This window comes from Rhea pennata, chromosome 3, assembly GCF_028389875.1.
Source record: "Rhea pennata isolate bPtePen1 chromosome 3, bPtePen1.pri, whole genome shotgun sequence".
NCBI lineage: Eukaryota > Metazoa > Chordata > Aves > Rheiformes > Rheidae > Rhea > Rhea pennata.
This window is the reverse complement of record NC_084665.1, coordinates 127,773,091-127,788,293: the sequence shown is the minus strand read 5'-3', so window position 1 is coordinate 127,788,293 and position 15,203 is coordinate 127,773,091. Positions and strand designations below refer to the sequence as shown.

The window sequence follows — 15,203 nt, the reverse complement described above, 5'->3', positions numbered from 1 at the left end:
TAGTCTTCTTTATGCTCCACCACAGTTGTCCTTGGTCAGGGCAGTTGTGTGGGTGTCAGGTCCGGGCTGAGAGCCCCAGGCGTCTCACCAGGTTTGGCAAACTGTCTCATTTTGCCCACAAGCTTTTAGTGGTGATGAAATGCTGAGAACTTAAAATCAGAATTGGGGGAAAAAAGGACCCCAAATCTTGATATTTCTGGAAGGAAGACTACTGTCTCGATCTGAAATGTGTGGCACGCACAAATGTCTTCCACACTGGAAATGTGTAGAGGGCTCGAGAGATTTTTAGTGGCATGTGTGGCCATGGTAACTGCTTCTTTCAGTTCTTGCCGTCAGCTGCTTTGAGAAGGAGAGCTTGACTTCTCGCTGCACAGCCAACGAGCACACGCTGTCCTGGCGTTGGGGCTGGCTGCTTTTCTCTTTCCAGCTCCCTCATTTGTTAAACAGGTGGAAGGTAACAAGGAGCAAGAGAGAAATCAGAACAAAAATCATCTTTAAAAGAGTGAACCTCTGGTGCGTCATTTCCATATGGATCTTCTTCTGATGGCCAAAACCTCCGCTGCTTGGTGCAAACCCATTTTGACATCTCTGCTCTTGCAGGATGGCATAACCTCCAAGATGCTGTTGATTTTGGGGCCAGGAAGACTTGCTGTCTTGCTCAACTGCATCTCTGGCCAGTGTTGCAGAGAAGCAGTTGTTGGGCAGTCACTCTGAAATGCAGTCACCATGGTTGCTTTTCACTTTTGATGAGGAATGGAAAAACGCCACACGTGGAGAGACACGTGGGTCCCTGTATGTGCTGTTGCACGGAGCAGCCAGGATTTTTCACCCACTGCTTGGGAGAGCATCGCCTATTTCTTGTTCTCTCTGGCCTTTTTGGAGGCTGTCCAATTTTGTCTAAAATACGAGTCAAAAATAAAAAGCTAATTACAGAATAGTTGCAGGTAAGGACAAATGGATCTATTCGTGTCTGCTTGTTATTCTCCTTCTGCTGGAGCCGACCATCTCCTAGAGCCTAATGGAGCCCTCCCTGCCCTCTGTTAGGCCTAATTTGGCTGATTTTCAACAGCCTGGCAGTCTGTGCAAGCAAGCTGAATGGATTTGTCCTCCCGTGGACTGAGGACATTCTCAAGAATTCCTCCAGTAGCTCCTCGGAAGGGAAGGGCACCACTGGGTCCTGCTCTTGCTCTGGCACGGTTGGACGTGAAATGTGATCTGTCTGCAGCTGACCATCCGTTTCCTCTCCTAATGCTCACACGTTGACAATCTGTCTCCAGACCACGGTGGCCAAAGAGACCAGCCATGTGAACTGCAGGTGCCTGGGAGAGCTGCTGAGGTCTTCTCTTTTCTTTCTTCAGAAACAAAATGCTGTTACTGAAGCAGACGGGAAACATCCTGCTCATCTTGAAACAAAAACGGTGTGGGATTTGCAGGGGGAGAAGATTGTTGGGTCACAGATGTGCCAGTCTTGCTTTCCTCTACAAATGGGGAAGGGGATGGTGCCACCTCTCAAACTGTAACTAAGTGCACAGATTACCCATCCCTGATTTGGGAGACTCTATGTTTCTTTTCTCCTCCAAGAGGATCTCATCTTCTAACTCGCACAAGCTCTTCCACATAAGATGGACCAACAGGTCCTTGGCTGAGATCCTGGCTTTGAACAAGGCCAAGGACAGGTCTGACCACAGGTTTCTTACCCTGCGGTTGGTGCTGGGGCCATTAGGCTACGTCCAGAATATCTGCCATTGGGACAGCGCAGAAGGGAGAAGGGACAAACCTGGAGTCTCTGCCTAGGATGCTCACCTGCAAAGCAGGAGACACCTCCGTGAATCTTACTAATACTTCCAGAGGTGGTGCCAAGAAAAGGAGCTGATAGTGCAATTACTCCACATCTTCCCCAGAGCGCTGTGCTGGCAGGAGCTTGCTGCATTTTGATTCAAAGTGTAGGTGGAGGTCAGCTCCTCGGGCACAACAGGGAGATGTGTTCGGCTTCTGGGTCTTGGTGCTGTAGTTCAGAACTGCTCAGTGAAGGGAAGCTCATGGTGTCCCCATCCCCACTCTGGCTATGGTGACATGCAGCTCACCTGGGTTGAATTACCATGAACTTGGGAATGGCAGAAACTCATCCTTTTCAGAGAACTTGTTCTCTGTCTCCCTAAATTATCCAACTCTACTAAGGACATCCTTTTTTTTCTTTCTGATGAAGACCTGACATGAGTGATGAGGTTCGTGGTTTCTTGCAGAGTTTGCTCTTTGTCCAGAAATCAATTCAGTGACACTTAATTTAAAGCTTAAGTTTAAAGCCTTGCTAGCAAGGAGATTGCTAGAAGATACTGATTTTACTGCATTTTTTGTCTTCACTTATGAAAACATAATATAAAATACCAGTGCTGGTTAGGGGCATTGTTGCTGAACAGATTGTAGATTTATACCTTGTTTCATTTCTGTCTGACATTTTTGAGGTCCGTTTGGCTAACATGACTATGAATAACACCAGGAACAAATTGATGCTCAGAAGCTTTTTCTATCTTACAGTTTGTCCTGGAGGTTTGCAGTCTGTTTAGGGGGACTGTTCGGAGCTGGGACCACGCTGGGATTTTTGCGTAGCTCTACGCAAATTTGGTAATTTAACTGATGGTAGAGATGTTAAGGAAAAAAAAAAAAAAAAAAAAAACAAAAGCCAAAAGCAACCATGAAAAAAGGCAGCCGGAAGAGCAAAACCTGATGTAGTATTGAGTCTGAAGGGGTTGGGGTTTGCACGCAGATCCTAAAAATGATGCTGTGCTCTGATCTGTGTTTGGAGTCTTACCACGCTCAAGGGGAGGTGGCCTTTTGGTAGACATCTTTCTGTCTGTCTTCTCGCCAGACAGCTCATTTCATGTTCTCCTCACTGGTTTACTCCCCTCAGGAAATGGCAGCTGCTGAGTCTCAGGGTTGCCAGCGCACAGCGTTTGGGCACATGCTTTCCGCTTTGTCCAAGGAACATCTTTTGTTGGGTTTTCACAGAGCTCTTGGCTCGAGACTCTTGAGAAATAAGAGGAGGTCACACGAGATGATCAAGCAGCCTCTTCTGGCCTATGAATTCCTGAATTTGGCAATGTAGCGTGCCTCTTGTCTGTATTTGTAGATGTTGGTCACCACAGTATCCACCTGCTTTTTCTCCCCACCCAGCCACACACCCTGTGGAAGGAGGTTCATTCGGTGGTACTAGGTGAGTGCTTTGAGATCCCTGTGGCCAAGGGTATGGCAGGATAAAGTGTCATTTGGCTGTATTTTAACTTTTTGATGAAGTCATGAAATATTGCTAAATCTCACTTAATGCCATGTGAGGGAGAGGATTGAGGGTTTTTTATACTTTGCTGGTATAATAACCTGTCTTTTTTCACCCAGCCTAATAAGCTTCAGAATACACTTATCCCCATAACGTCCATTTCATGCCTGACAAATCTGGTGTTCTCAGAGCCCTGGTGAAACATAAGGAGTTTTGAGGAGATAAGAACGTTTAAAATTCCTGAATCAAGTGCTTGTCCCACTCCACCCAACCTGTTTTTTTACAAAATTAAAGAATAAAAATTTCCTCCAAATTCACGTTGCTAAAGAGTTATATTTTCGGCCTAATAACTTGATGCTCCTGTTTCCATGGCTCAGGGTGCAGCGTATGCGGTCAAGCCCGAAACCTGGACCATCCCTGGTGAGCAGGGAGATGGGAAGAACGTGTTGTTTCTCAGCCCCAGCTGCTGCCTGAAGGGTCCCTGATTGCTCCCTTGCTGTCGACAGCCAAGGGGGAAGTGTGTGCATTTTCCATAAGCTGCTGAAAAGATGCTTGGTGACAGTTAGCTGTATCCTCAAATGCTGTAAATCAGGGTAGTTTCTCCAAAAGCAAGGCATCAAAGTTAGTAACTGTAAATTCCTTCTAATTTTTACTGGACCTAATGTGAGGAAGTGAATGTGCTTGTCAAGGCTTGGCAGCATTCAGCTCCTTTGTAGCATCCTTCGCTTCACTGAAGAGTTTAATGCCAGCGCACTGATCTGTTCGTGGCTTAGGGCCCTCGATTTCCGATGCTTCCGTGAGGATCCACTTCACTTTCACAATTGACAGTAGTTACATCATGTTATTGGTCAGTAAGTTACAGGAAAACAAGAAGTCAGTCAATAAAGTTTACGCACGTTTCCCTGGAATCTATCGATTTACAAGCTGCTCGCACCTCGAACGCTCGCGGGCGAAGCCTGGTGCCGCGTTACCAGCAGTACGCCTGGATCAGTGCAGAAGCTCAGTGCTCGCAGAGCTGCAGGCGTGATGGAGTAACCTGAAACGTGCCTCTTGCTGAGTTTGCCTTCATATCCAAAACTTTGCAGCAAAAGTTGGTGGGCCAGACTCAAGATCTCAGCTAGAAGCAGCCTCAATTTCGTTGGGTCTTCAGACCCCTGTAGCTGAACGTTGCATCGTTACCTCTCCTTTGATTTTGAATAGCAGCAAAATCTCAAGTCTAACCCTAGTCTCTCTTTAAACTTTTGCACAATCGCTTCTAAAATTAGTGATGCTGAAAAGTACAGGTGTCACAGGTACCCTCTGGCAGTGGAAGAGCTTTGCGAGTGGCTTGACTGTGAAATCTGGATCTGTGCTGTAGGCAAAAACTCTCCCCTCTTTCAGCTTTTGGGAGCAGAAATGATTTGACGTTTGAGATGCTGTACCTGCATCTTTCTCAAGAAGCTAAAATGCAGACCCTCAGCAGTGGGTGTCTGCTAAATGCCAGGCAGTACGTGTTTCTTAGCACATCTGTAAGGGAGAAAAATATTTCTGTGCCTCAGCCTAGTGGTTCTCACTCTTCTTTGGTCCTTTATCTGTTCATGCGTCTTCAACCAGTAAGGCAGGGTCCTCAGGCAGGATGTTGCCTGGAAAGCATAATATCAATTTACTATGGACTCAGTCCAACTTCCGATAATGCTAATGATTAAGACACCCACAGACTTCAATGAGATCAAGCTGTATTAGCAAATGCCATCTTACTAGCAGAGATGCGCCATGGTGAGCATTCTTGCTTTATCAGAAGGATAAATTATATCAGCGCTGTTTTTAATAGCTCAGTAAACTTTGTAGAAAGCAAGATCTGCAAAGGGAGGGGAGATGCTCATTCAGAAATTATTAGTGGTCAAGGTTTTTCACAAGGCTTCATCTGGAGAAAGGCTGCTCCTTTCCAAATTGCAGCTTGACACCCACCATGGGACTGAAACCCGTTTGGTGCTGCTGGTGGCTGGGGCGCGTGATGAGCAGCTCCCTGCTGCAGACGGGCTGTGATTTAGCGGAGGGGCCCTTGCCCATTTCAGAGACTGCAGAAGCTCCTCTCGAGCTGTTTTTACCACAGCTGCTGGTCCTGATGCTGACTGAAGTCTTCACGAAGCGGTTGGGAGCTGGCGTGCCAGGCGGGAAAGGAGCTGGCTGCGTGTGGGTGGCAGAAAATTTCCTACAGCATTTGCTGCTCACATAATAACATGGTGATCCTGTAAATGCTGTAACACCTTCAGGATTAATTAGGGAAGGGCTGGAAATGGGGGTTAATGACTCTAAATTAACAAGGCGAAACCTCGGTGTTCCTCTGCAGCTCCTCCCGCCAAGGTCTGGTTTTCTGCCCTGTCTGATGAGCACCTTCTGGGGTTTGCTTTGCCCGTAATACGACATATAACATGCTCACGGTCTTGTCATCCTATAGACTTGTCTTGTCGTCCTGCAGACTTAGTCTTTCATCTTATAGACTCGCCTATGTGCTCTTCCCATCCAGAAGAGTTGTGGTGCCTCTCTCGAGCCAGCAAAGCTGGTCCTGGAGCAGCAGCAAGATCACTTGTGTTTGCTAAAGCCACCTACAGGTACAGCTGGTGGTGAGGGAGGAGAATATCTGAATTCTCCTTGTCGCAGCAATCGAGGGACCGTTCTTGGCTCCTCTCCTTTCCCGACTGACGGGGTGTCAGATGATGCCCATGGCACGCTTGGCCCGGGCCCTGATCCAGCGCATAGTGGGGCTGCGTGATTTCCTCACCCCCCTGCCATAAACCACTCGTGCTTTTGATGGCTCTTCAATGAAATATTTTAACGCGTTCTCGTCGAATTTTCCATTCCCCTCCAGCGGCTGTTGACAGATGAAAGCACTAATGCGAGCTTTCCGTGGGAATTCAATCGTACCAGCTGTCACGCAGATCCCCAATACAAATATTTCCCCTGTTAATGATTTCAGCCTGTCTTTTTTTTTTATGTGATCAAATGTAATCTTATTTAATGGCGTTTTGTTGCCAGGATGCCATAGTCTTTTCACTGTGTTTTTAAACGGCGGCGGCTGTGCAGAGCCGGGGAGACGGGCTTTCGAGCGGCAGCGGTGGTCTCCCTCTCGCTCAGGGGGCATTTCCCAGCCGCTGGGGCCGCGGAGCAACGCTGAAACGTGATGGTCAACGGGGCGCGGAGGTGCCCCCGTATCTCATCTACCTACAGCTGCTGTGACGGTCGCGCATTTGTCTCTTAGGTCGTCCGTACGGAGAAGAACAGCCTGAACAACCGCTTCTTGCCGTGGGACGAGATCGAGACGGAGGCCATCCTGTCCATCGACGACGACGCTCACCTCCGCCACGACGAGATCATGTTCGGCTTCCGGTGAGTAGCCGAGCGCCTCTGCGGCGGAGCCCAAATCGGGCTTCTCGCTGAGCCAGGAGAGCGTCCGGTGTCCTGGCGGCCGAACTGCTGCCCGGGAACGTCGATGGTTCTCCAGGCTTTGCAGCAGGCTGTAATTCTCGGGGCTGGGAGCCTCTTCTACCTCCCTTTGCCGTTCAGCGGCGAGCTGGCGGCAGGCATCCGGCTGCAGCGGACCTTTCCGGGGAGCCCACACAGCGATTCTCCGGAGAAATCCTTCTGTGTCTCCCGTTGCTTAGCTGGGAAGGAAAGGGTTGCGCTCGTAGAGGAGTGGGACGCGGGAGAGGTGAAACGAGGAGTTTGTGCTCTGGCCTCGTGCGCACTGGGAGCGTGGGGCTGGCGGAGCTGCTGGCGGGCTCAAGTACTCAGTTTTCGTTACCAGGTTATTCTGGGTTTTCACTAATTTGACTAGAGGTTGTGGCAATAGAAGGATCTTTTGCCTCTTGCTGTGTTGGTAAATGTGAGAAACGCTCAGGGCTCTCGGAAGCGCGGTCGCCTCGGCAGCCCACGGTTGCCCCGCGGCGACAGTTTCCAAACCTCACAGCCAGGGAGGGGACGCCGGGACGAGATAGGAGCTCGCGTGCGGCCACACGGGTGAGAAGGGCCACTCGTTGCCCTGTTTTGTGCCTGGAAAGAGGGGAAAACCCTTCCGTGGTCAACGGCCTCTCCTGTGGGACTTGTTTCACATTGTCCAGAGTCACCAAGTTCCCGCTGGAGACACCATAGATTGGATCAAATGAGCTGGAAATAAAAAAGCCAGCAGCCCTGCAAGAGAAAGATGGATTTATTTCCTAGGTTAGACGTTAGGCACTGACATTTTGCTTAATTATTCCTGACAGTGTTCCCACTCTCCGGTGGGATTTCTCTCCAGGAGAGAGCGTGTCAGATGAGCGTGGAATATTAAACAAGCCCATGCTCTCGCAGGCGAACCTCACGATTTAAAGCCTAGCACCAGTGGCGAGCGGGCGGTTTGGGCAAAGGAGCTGTCCCCGAGGTTGTCCCCTGGTGGCCAGGGAAGCCACCAGGAGCAGGTTTGGGGTGGGGAGCTGAGTCGGGCACACTTTTGTGGTTGTGGAGAGGAAGAGTCAGTGGCGTTGGGTGCCATCTGTCCGCAGAGGCCGGGGTCTTACACCTCGCAGCAGCCTTCTTAAGGGAGCATCAGGTCATCTTGACCTTATGGAAGAGAAGATGGAACCTCTAAGGGTTGCAAAAGGAGAAGGTTGGGGAAAAAGGCCAGAAGCTGGGTTCCTCCATTCTCTGCTTGCTTCAAAAACTAGTTTGGAGTCATTTTGGGTTTTTGTGTGTTTTCTTTTCGAGCCTGTAGAAGATCCCTTAGGTCACTTCGGAGATAGGAGCACATTCCGTTGCTGTGACTAAGCCAGAAGGATGCGCGTTGCCCTCTGAAAGAGGACTAATGTGAGAAGCTCGGCCTTGCGCCAACGCCAGTGGGGTTGTGCTCGGACCTCTGGGCGGGAGAGCAGCCTGAGTGATGCTTCAGGCGCCTGTGTAGCTTTTTGATGCAAAGCTTTTTGCCGTAGAAATGTTTCCGTCATCTGCCACCCCTCCTGTGGGAGCCGTCCATGGCCGGCTGCGTGGAGCGGACGTCAGCCAGAGCCGGGCTGCTCCCCCACCTTCGCCGCGGCTCACCGAAGCGCTTCTTGTTGGCAGGGTCTGGCGAGAGGCGAGGGACCGCATCGTGGGCTTCCCGGGGCGCTACCACGCCTGGGACATCCCCCATCAGTCCTGGCTCTACAACTCCAACTACTCGTGCGAGCTCTCGATGGTGCTCACTGGTGCTGCCTTCTTCCACAAGGTGAGACAGTGCGGTTGCCCACGCCGCCACTCCCCTGCTGTGCCAGAGGAACCAGCCTCCGCTTGCTTTGGTTTTTTTTCAAGGAGGAAATTCAGACGCTTCCTCCTCGTAATGGGAGACGGTTCAGCTTCCCTGTGTCCTTGAGCGACGTTGCTCCTCTTTGTGCCTTTCAGTACTACGCCTACCTGTACTCCTACGTGATGCCGCAAGCCATCCGCGACATGGTGGATGAGTACATCAACTGCGAGGACATTGCCATGAACTTCCTCGTCTCTCACCTCACGAGAAAGCCTCCCATAAAGGTAAGACGCCGGGCTGGAATTGGTGCCGGATTTTGCATTTCAGGGGAAACAGTGACTGGAGGTTTTAGGGTTTGGTGCTGCATCCAGGAAGGGATGGCTGGAGGGAGAACCTCGGCACCTGCCTTGCGATTTCACCCCAGCCGTAGGGACCTTCCAGCCTCCGCTCTTTCTCCTTTGCCCCGTGGCCGCGCAGTTCCTGGCTACGTTCTGCTCCGGTGAGGACGCTTGGGAGCCGCCAGGCTTCGCGGCTGCTCCGCGGTGGCGGTAACCGCGGTTCTGCCCCTCTCTCTGCACAGGTGACCTCCCGCTGGACCTTCCGCTGCCCCGGCTGCCCCCAGGCCCTGTCGCACGACGACTCGCACTTCCACGAGCGGCACAAGTGCATCAACTTCTTCGTCAAGGTGTACGGCTACATGCCGCTCCTGTACACCCAGTTCCGCGTGGACTCGGTCCTCTTCAAGACCCGCCTGCCCCACGACAAGACCAAATGCTTCAAGTTCATCTAGGAGGCTGCCGGGCTCTCCGGCGGGAGCACGGCGGCGCTCGGAGTGCCGGACGCCCTTTCGCCGTTGCCTCCGGCCGCCCTCCGGCGGGACGCAGGCGCCTGTCACCCTCCCATCACGCTGCCGGCGCCGCTGCCGCAGAGCTGCTCCCTGGGATCGCAGGCTGAGGAGCGGCGCCTCGGCTAGCGGCTCTGCCTCTTCGCTGGCCAAGGGCAGCCATTCTTTTTAATTATAATTATTGTTATTTAAAATGAAAGTGTTTTAGATTTGCCGCGTGAGACTTTCTTTTTCCTTTTTTTTTTTTTTTTTTTTTTTTGCTTTCTTTTTTCCCCTCCCTCCCTCCCTTTCCCAACCCTTGCTCCCCTCCGGACCTGCCTGCCCGCTCCGGGGCAGCAAGGCCAGGACGGAGGCGACGTCACCCACGAACAGGCCGTTCCCGGCACGAGGCGGCTCCGGCGGCCGCTGCTATCCCCGTCCTCCCTCCCGCTCCCTGACTGCTCTTGGACCCCGCCGCGCGCCGCCATCGAGGCTGCGGAGGTGGCGCCGACTCCGTGCCCCCCTCCATGTCCCACCGGCCGGCTCCGTGTCCCCGGCTTTGGCCGCCCCGTCGGTGCTTCTCTGGCGCCCGGTGGCCCATCCGGGTTCCCGTCTGCTTCCCGGTCCCCTTTCGTTTCAACATCCGCCCCTCAGAACGGAGCATTTGAAGGCTCACAGTGTCTTTAAAAAATATATATGTATGTCGGAGTGGAGACTCCGGCGAGGTTTCCGCTCTCGCTCGGAGCCCAACCAGCCGCCGCGGCTCCCCGGCAGCGGCACCTGCCCGCGCATCGGCCCCGGCTGCCCCATGAGTTGACGAGCCGCTGTGGCAGCACCGGGTTCGAAAACGAGAGGAAAAGGAAAGGAAAAAAAAAAAAAAGGAAAAAAAAAGAAAAGGAAACACTCCTCCAACATGAGCACAATATTCCTACGTCGAGTTTTTTCTTTTGTAAAAGGAACCAATAAACGGAGAGTTTAACTTGAGCGCGGCTCTGTGCCTGCCTCGCCGACGTCCTCGGCAGCCGCGCCGGGGGAATCCCGGGGTTATTCCCACGCTGCCATGGGAATCTTGCTCCTCGCCGGCCTGGCGGGGGCCTGAAGCACTGGGGCGAAGGCGGCGCTGAGCCCCCAGCGCAAGCCGGGGTGGAGGGGGGAGAGGGCACCACATGCTGCCCCTTGGGGGCTCCAAGCAGTGACGGGGGGGACTGTGCCCGAGGGGCACCCAGGAGGGCTGGTGACACCACTGGTGTGGGTGCTAGTGTGCAGCGAGGAGCTAGACTTGCCCCCCCCCCGGCAGGCCACAAGATCTGGTGATGGGTCCCCAAATGATGGGTGTCGGGTGATGGGTCCCAGGCGATAGGGCCTGGTGATGAGTCCCCCACGTGGTGGGTCCCAGGTGATGATGGGTCTGCAGTTGATGAGGTCCCAGGTGACGGGTTCATTGCCCAGGGGAGAGACAACCCAGCCCCGAACAGTCCTGTCCAGAGGTTCCCCCATGTTCCTGCAGGCGCCCTCCAGCCAGATGAAGACTTGTCCAGCCCAGCACCACCCACCCATGCTGTTGGCATGGTGCTGAGCACCAACCGCTGCACTCACCTGCCCAGCACCTCCAAAAGGCGGCACCAGCGATGGGGCAGAGCCACCAGCTGGCTCCAGTTTGGCACAGCCGAGTCCCCAGGCAGGTGATGCGGGTGCTGCTCCAGGTGTCCACGGGACGGCAGAGGCCAGCTGGTCCCACGGCCACTGCACCGGGCCAGGGTGCGTGTGAGCCTGGAGTGGACTGACCTCGGCCACATGGGTTTGCTAAAGCTACTAGTAATAGGAAACTTTTTTTTTTTGTTGTTGTTTTTTTTTTTTGTTTTTTTTTTTTTGTTTGTTTTTGTTTTTTAAAAATCACCTTAATGATACTATTTTGATGTGCACCCAAAACAGATGTCCAGCTGCTGGCAGCTGTACAGCCAGGCTAATCGGAGTCGTTAATGTGCAGGAAATATGATGCAGAAGCTGCAGCAGCAAATAGTTTTTTTTTTTTTTTTTTTTTTTTTTTTTAATTACAGAGCTCCCCACAACTATAAATGGGAGGTGTGGGTAGTTTTATTTATTTATTTATTTATTTATTTTTAACAAATGTGCACGTACAGCACGCGTGGCTGCGCACCAGCCGTGCAGAGGCTTTTATAAACCACAGGCTGGGCTTCCTCCTTGGCAGGCTCACTGCGCTTTTTAGTTTTAACACCAAATAAATACAAAACCATCCTATTAAAAAAAAAAAAAAAAAAAAAAAAAAAAAAAAAAAAAAAAAAGTAAATCTGAGAAATCAGCTGCTTTTAAAAGCAATGCTATTAAGTTTAGACCCCCCCCCCCAAACAAAAATATATGATACTGGGGGGGGGGGGAAGGGGGGGGGGTCTTCTTGGAGCTGCAGTATGGCTGCGTACTGCTACCTACGAGGCTTTTGGAATGGTGCATCTGGGTTTTTGGAAGGTAGGACCAAGAGATGCTTACCTCTCTGGGGGGGGTGGGGGGGGTGGGGGTTCAGGAGTGTTTGTTAGGATTTAGCTGCTTCCTGTGCTCCTGGAAGCCCCCAGCGAGGCGTCGCGGGCCCAGATTCGTGCTACCTCCCCTTAGCGGTCGAGGGAGGAGGCTCAGACGGGCCCGACGGTTCCTCGGTCGCGCACCAGCCAGCAGGGACGGGGCACCCAGCACTGCCCCGTAATTGCTCTCCCTGTCGGACCAGCAGGAGCCAGGAGCAACCAGTTTTCCAGCTTGGGTGTCTCAGCGCAGCACCTAGAGCTGCGGGGATGAACGTGGGCATAACGAACTGGGCTGCTGCACCAACACCTCACATTTCCCCAAATCCCTCTGCTCTTAGGTGGAAGAGCCAGGTTCTTGCCACTTCAAAGCTCTTCCACATAGCCAGCATGAGCCCCCCCCCCCCTTTTTTTTCTTTCTATTTTTATTTTTCAGATCTTGGCCTTAATTCCCCGTTCCTGCTTGTGCCACAGCCAGTGAAACGCACACACGTGGACAGTGTAAAGGGAGAAGGACATATGGGAAACTGGGTCTGGTGACGGGGAAGAAGCAGCATGGAGAAAAATAAATCTTTTTTTTTTTATTATCTGAGGCTATTGCTTCAATATTCCTGCAAAGAGTTTCTTCAAGTAGAGGGCTGGGGCACATGTTGCTGTAGCGGTGACACAGAAAAACGTCTGCTCCAGCACACAATTTCACCCGACTTTTTAAATATACACAATATTTATTTACTCAGCAATCCAAACTCCTAAAGGGTCCAGCACTCAACTTTACAGCACAGGAATCCCCTTCAAAGTATTCCAAAACTGGTTAAAAATAAAATTAATTAAAAAATATATAGATATTTAAAATACTTCCTCACTTCCTGTGAAGGGGGAGGAGGTTTCTGGTCAGCAAGTCTCTCTGGAGTCACCCCCTGGGAAGCTCTTAACTCTGGTGCTCTGGAGTGTCTCCTTGGAGAGCAGCAGGATGTCCATGGGCTAAAATTTCTGTAGAAATTTGAGAACCAGGTCACGCAGCTTCACCCTCAGAGGTTCGTCGTTGTCGCAGATGATGTGCGTGGAGTCCTCCTCGATCTGAATGAGGGTTTCTGCCTCCTGCAGGAGTACGATGTGGCCCTTGGCCGTGTCCTCCACCTTTACATCACTGAAGCCATGCTAGACACGGCCATGGGGAGGGAGTGAAAGAGCGAGCCGTTACTGCCAGTCAGTAGGGATACAGAGATGTAGGGATAAAGACGGAGGGGGCAGGGAGGAGGAGAGGGGGCAGAAGGGCTAAAAACCACATGGGGTACTGCAGAAATCCTAGATCTCTAGGATCTGCACAGGAAACACCCATAAGATATAAGCTATACGTGACCCTCATCATACAGATAGACGAACTATTGCACAGGGAGGCTACAGCCAAAATTTTCCACTACGCCAGTGCACTGCAGTTGCCAAGTTCAAAATCCTGGTCTTGAAAGACAAAGAAGACAAAGAGCTCCTTGACTTTAACTATTAAAATGGGCATCCACTGGGAAATGTAGGTTTTAATCACTAGGCATTACTGCCTCAAGGAAGAGGACAGCAGAGATCTGCTGAATCTCCGGGTAAACTTCCTCACAGAAGTCATCTCTGCCCTTCTTCCTACCCATTTTCTCCAGGAATCAAGGAAGGTAGAACAGGGCGTCATAGACCAATAACCAACCTTCCATGCGTTCGACCAGCAAGTCCTCTGTCCTGCAGCTCTCCAGAAGGCTGTTCTAACAGTTGTGGCACTTACAGGATCTCCTCTTCACTCCATCACACCCATTTTCACAAAACTTGTAGGAAATCACGCACCTTTTGGAGATCTCCTCCCAACTGCTCAAATTTATTGGAAACCAACTGATGATCCAAAAGATATGTGGGGAAAATCCTCCCTACAGAGCGACCCCCAAAAGCTCTGCTTGCATGGGAAACCAGGAGGAAATGCCTGATATCAGGACATATCTCTACAGGGAAATATTCGCTCAACATTCCCCAAAGTATTTGCCCAGCTCATTACTTCCTCTCCATTTCAAGATGCAGTAAGATTACTTTTTCTCTCTCTCTCTCTGCTAGCAAAACAGCAGCTTTCTGGGATCTTTCTTTAGAAATTTGAACCTTGCCTGCCACCAAAGGTTTATTACCTTCTCCAGGGTCTGCACAAACTGGTCCACAGGAATGGAGCCACTCAGCAATGGCTTTAGAGGCTTACACTCTGGCACGTCATCACTCACTCGCTTTCTCTTCTTGCTGGCAGGGGGTTGCGGAGGTTTTGGAGGAAGCTGATGGATGAGGAAGTGCAGTGAGACAGTGAGTCACCTCAGCTTATTACAATTTACCTGGCGTAACAAGCATGCGAAATAGAAAAGTATTGGTTTTTGTTCTCAGTGACTAAGGGGGAATATTGCAGTATCGGAGAGGAGAGGAGAAACCCAGCTTTGGACTCCAATGCAGCTCTGCGCACACAAGACACCATTTCCAGAAAAAAAAAATATCAGTTCAAATTTCTATCATCATCTCAGAAGGCCTGTTTGACTCAACTCAAGGCTGAAGCTTTCTATTCTAGCATTCAGGTACCCCACAATTACCTAGGAATTATACTTTAAAGAACTCAATACCTTGAAAAAATCACAGTTTAAAAGACAGAACAGGCTGGGAAATGCTGGCAAATGAAGAGCAATTAACTACCTGGGCAATGAGGAAAATGGGTAATTTTCACCTCAAAAAAGTAAATCTTTAGGAAGAACTTGAATACAGACAGGGAAGCACTGGAGATGCCACAGACATTGCCTGAAAAGGCACTGGACTGTGATCTTGGTATAATTTTGACCACTTAACGGAGATTAGAAATAGATTTCTATAAAGTAAACCAAGGGAGAAACTATTGTGCAAAATTAGCCCGTGTGTCCCGTGCCAGGTTAATCAGGTTGGGGAAGTGCCAGGACATGTATTTCTCAGTGAATTAGCAACTTGGTCCTTGGGAAAAAGGTGCTGGGGAAAACTTCTCCAAATTTTTGGCAAGGTCACCTGCCAGGGACGTGTCTGCACAACACAGGGGGAATTTGCCCACAGCACCCCCAGCACCTTGCGGCGCTCCAGGTGACAGACTGCACGACCCTCAGCTCTGCGTCTTTGCCCTCGGGTAGCATCATGTCCAAACCTGCTGCAGGGACATCCCTGTATTTCTTTCAACAGCAGGGGGAAGATGTTTTTCATCCTTGGGAGAGAAAGACTGCCTGCGAGGCTGCAGTCCCACCGACACTTGAGTCACTCTGCACAAACAAGCCGCTTTCTTGAAGCTGGTGCAGGCCTCCACACCTGTATCATGTTACTCAT

General features: G+C 51.1%; 2 protein-coding genes across 9 annotated transcripts in view; one reads left to right on the top strand and one right to left on the bottom strand.

Annotated features, from left to right (window-relative positions):
- The window catches only part of EXTL3 (exostosin like glycosyltransferase 3), a 121,048-nt gene extending 110,737 nt beyond the window's left edge, over positions 1-10,311 (top strand). For all 6 annotated transcript variants that reach the window (XM_062573304.1, XM_062573305.1, XM_062573303.1 and 3 more), the window contains 4 exons: positions 6,510-6,637; positions 8,342-8,486; positions 8,660-8,788; positions 9,085-10,311. In XM_062573304.1, the coding sequence (XP_062429288.1) occupies positions 6,510-6,637; positions 8,342-8,486; positions 8,660-8,788; positions 9,085-9,294 (612 nt within the window). In that variant the 3' untranslated portion in view covers positions 9,295-10,311. The remainder of the gene's footprint in view (positions 1-6,509; positions 6,638-8,341; positions 8,487-8,659; positions 8,789-9,084) is intronic.
- Positions 10,312-12,563: 2,252 nt separating this feature from the next.
- Positions 12,564-15,203, bottom strand: part of INTS9 (integrator complex subunit 9) — a 69,486-nt gene continuing 66,846 nt past the window's right edge. For all 3 annotated transcript variants that reach the window (XM_062571233.1, XM_062571234.1, XM_062571235.1), the window contains 2 exons: positions 14,012-14,149; positions 12,564-13,016 (listed from right to left, as the gene is read on the bottom strand). In XM_062571233.1, the coding sequence (XP_062427217.1) occupies positions 12,840-13,016; positions 14,012-14,149 (315 nt within the window). In that variant the 3' untranslated portion in view covers positions 12,564-12,839. The remainder of the gene's footprint in view (positions 13,017-14,011; positions 14,150-15,203) is intronic.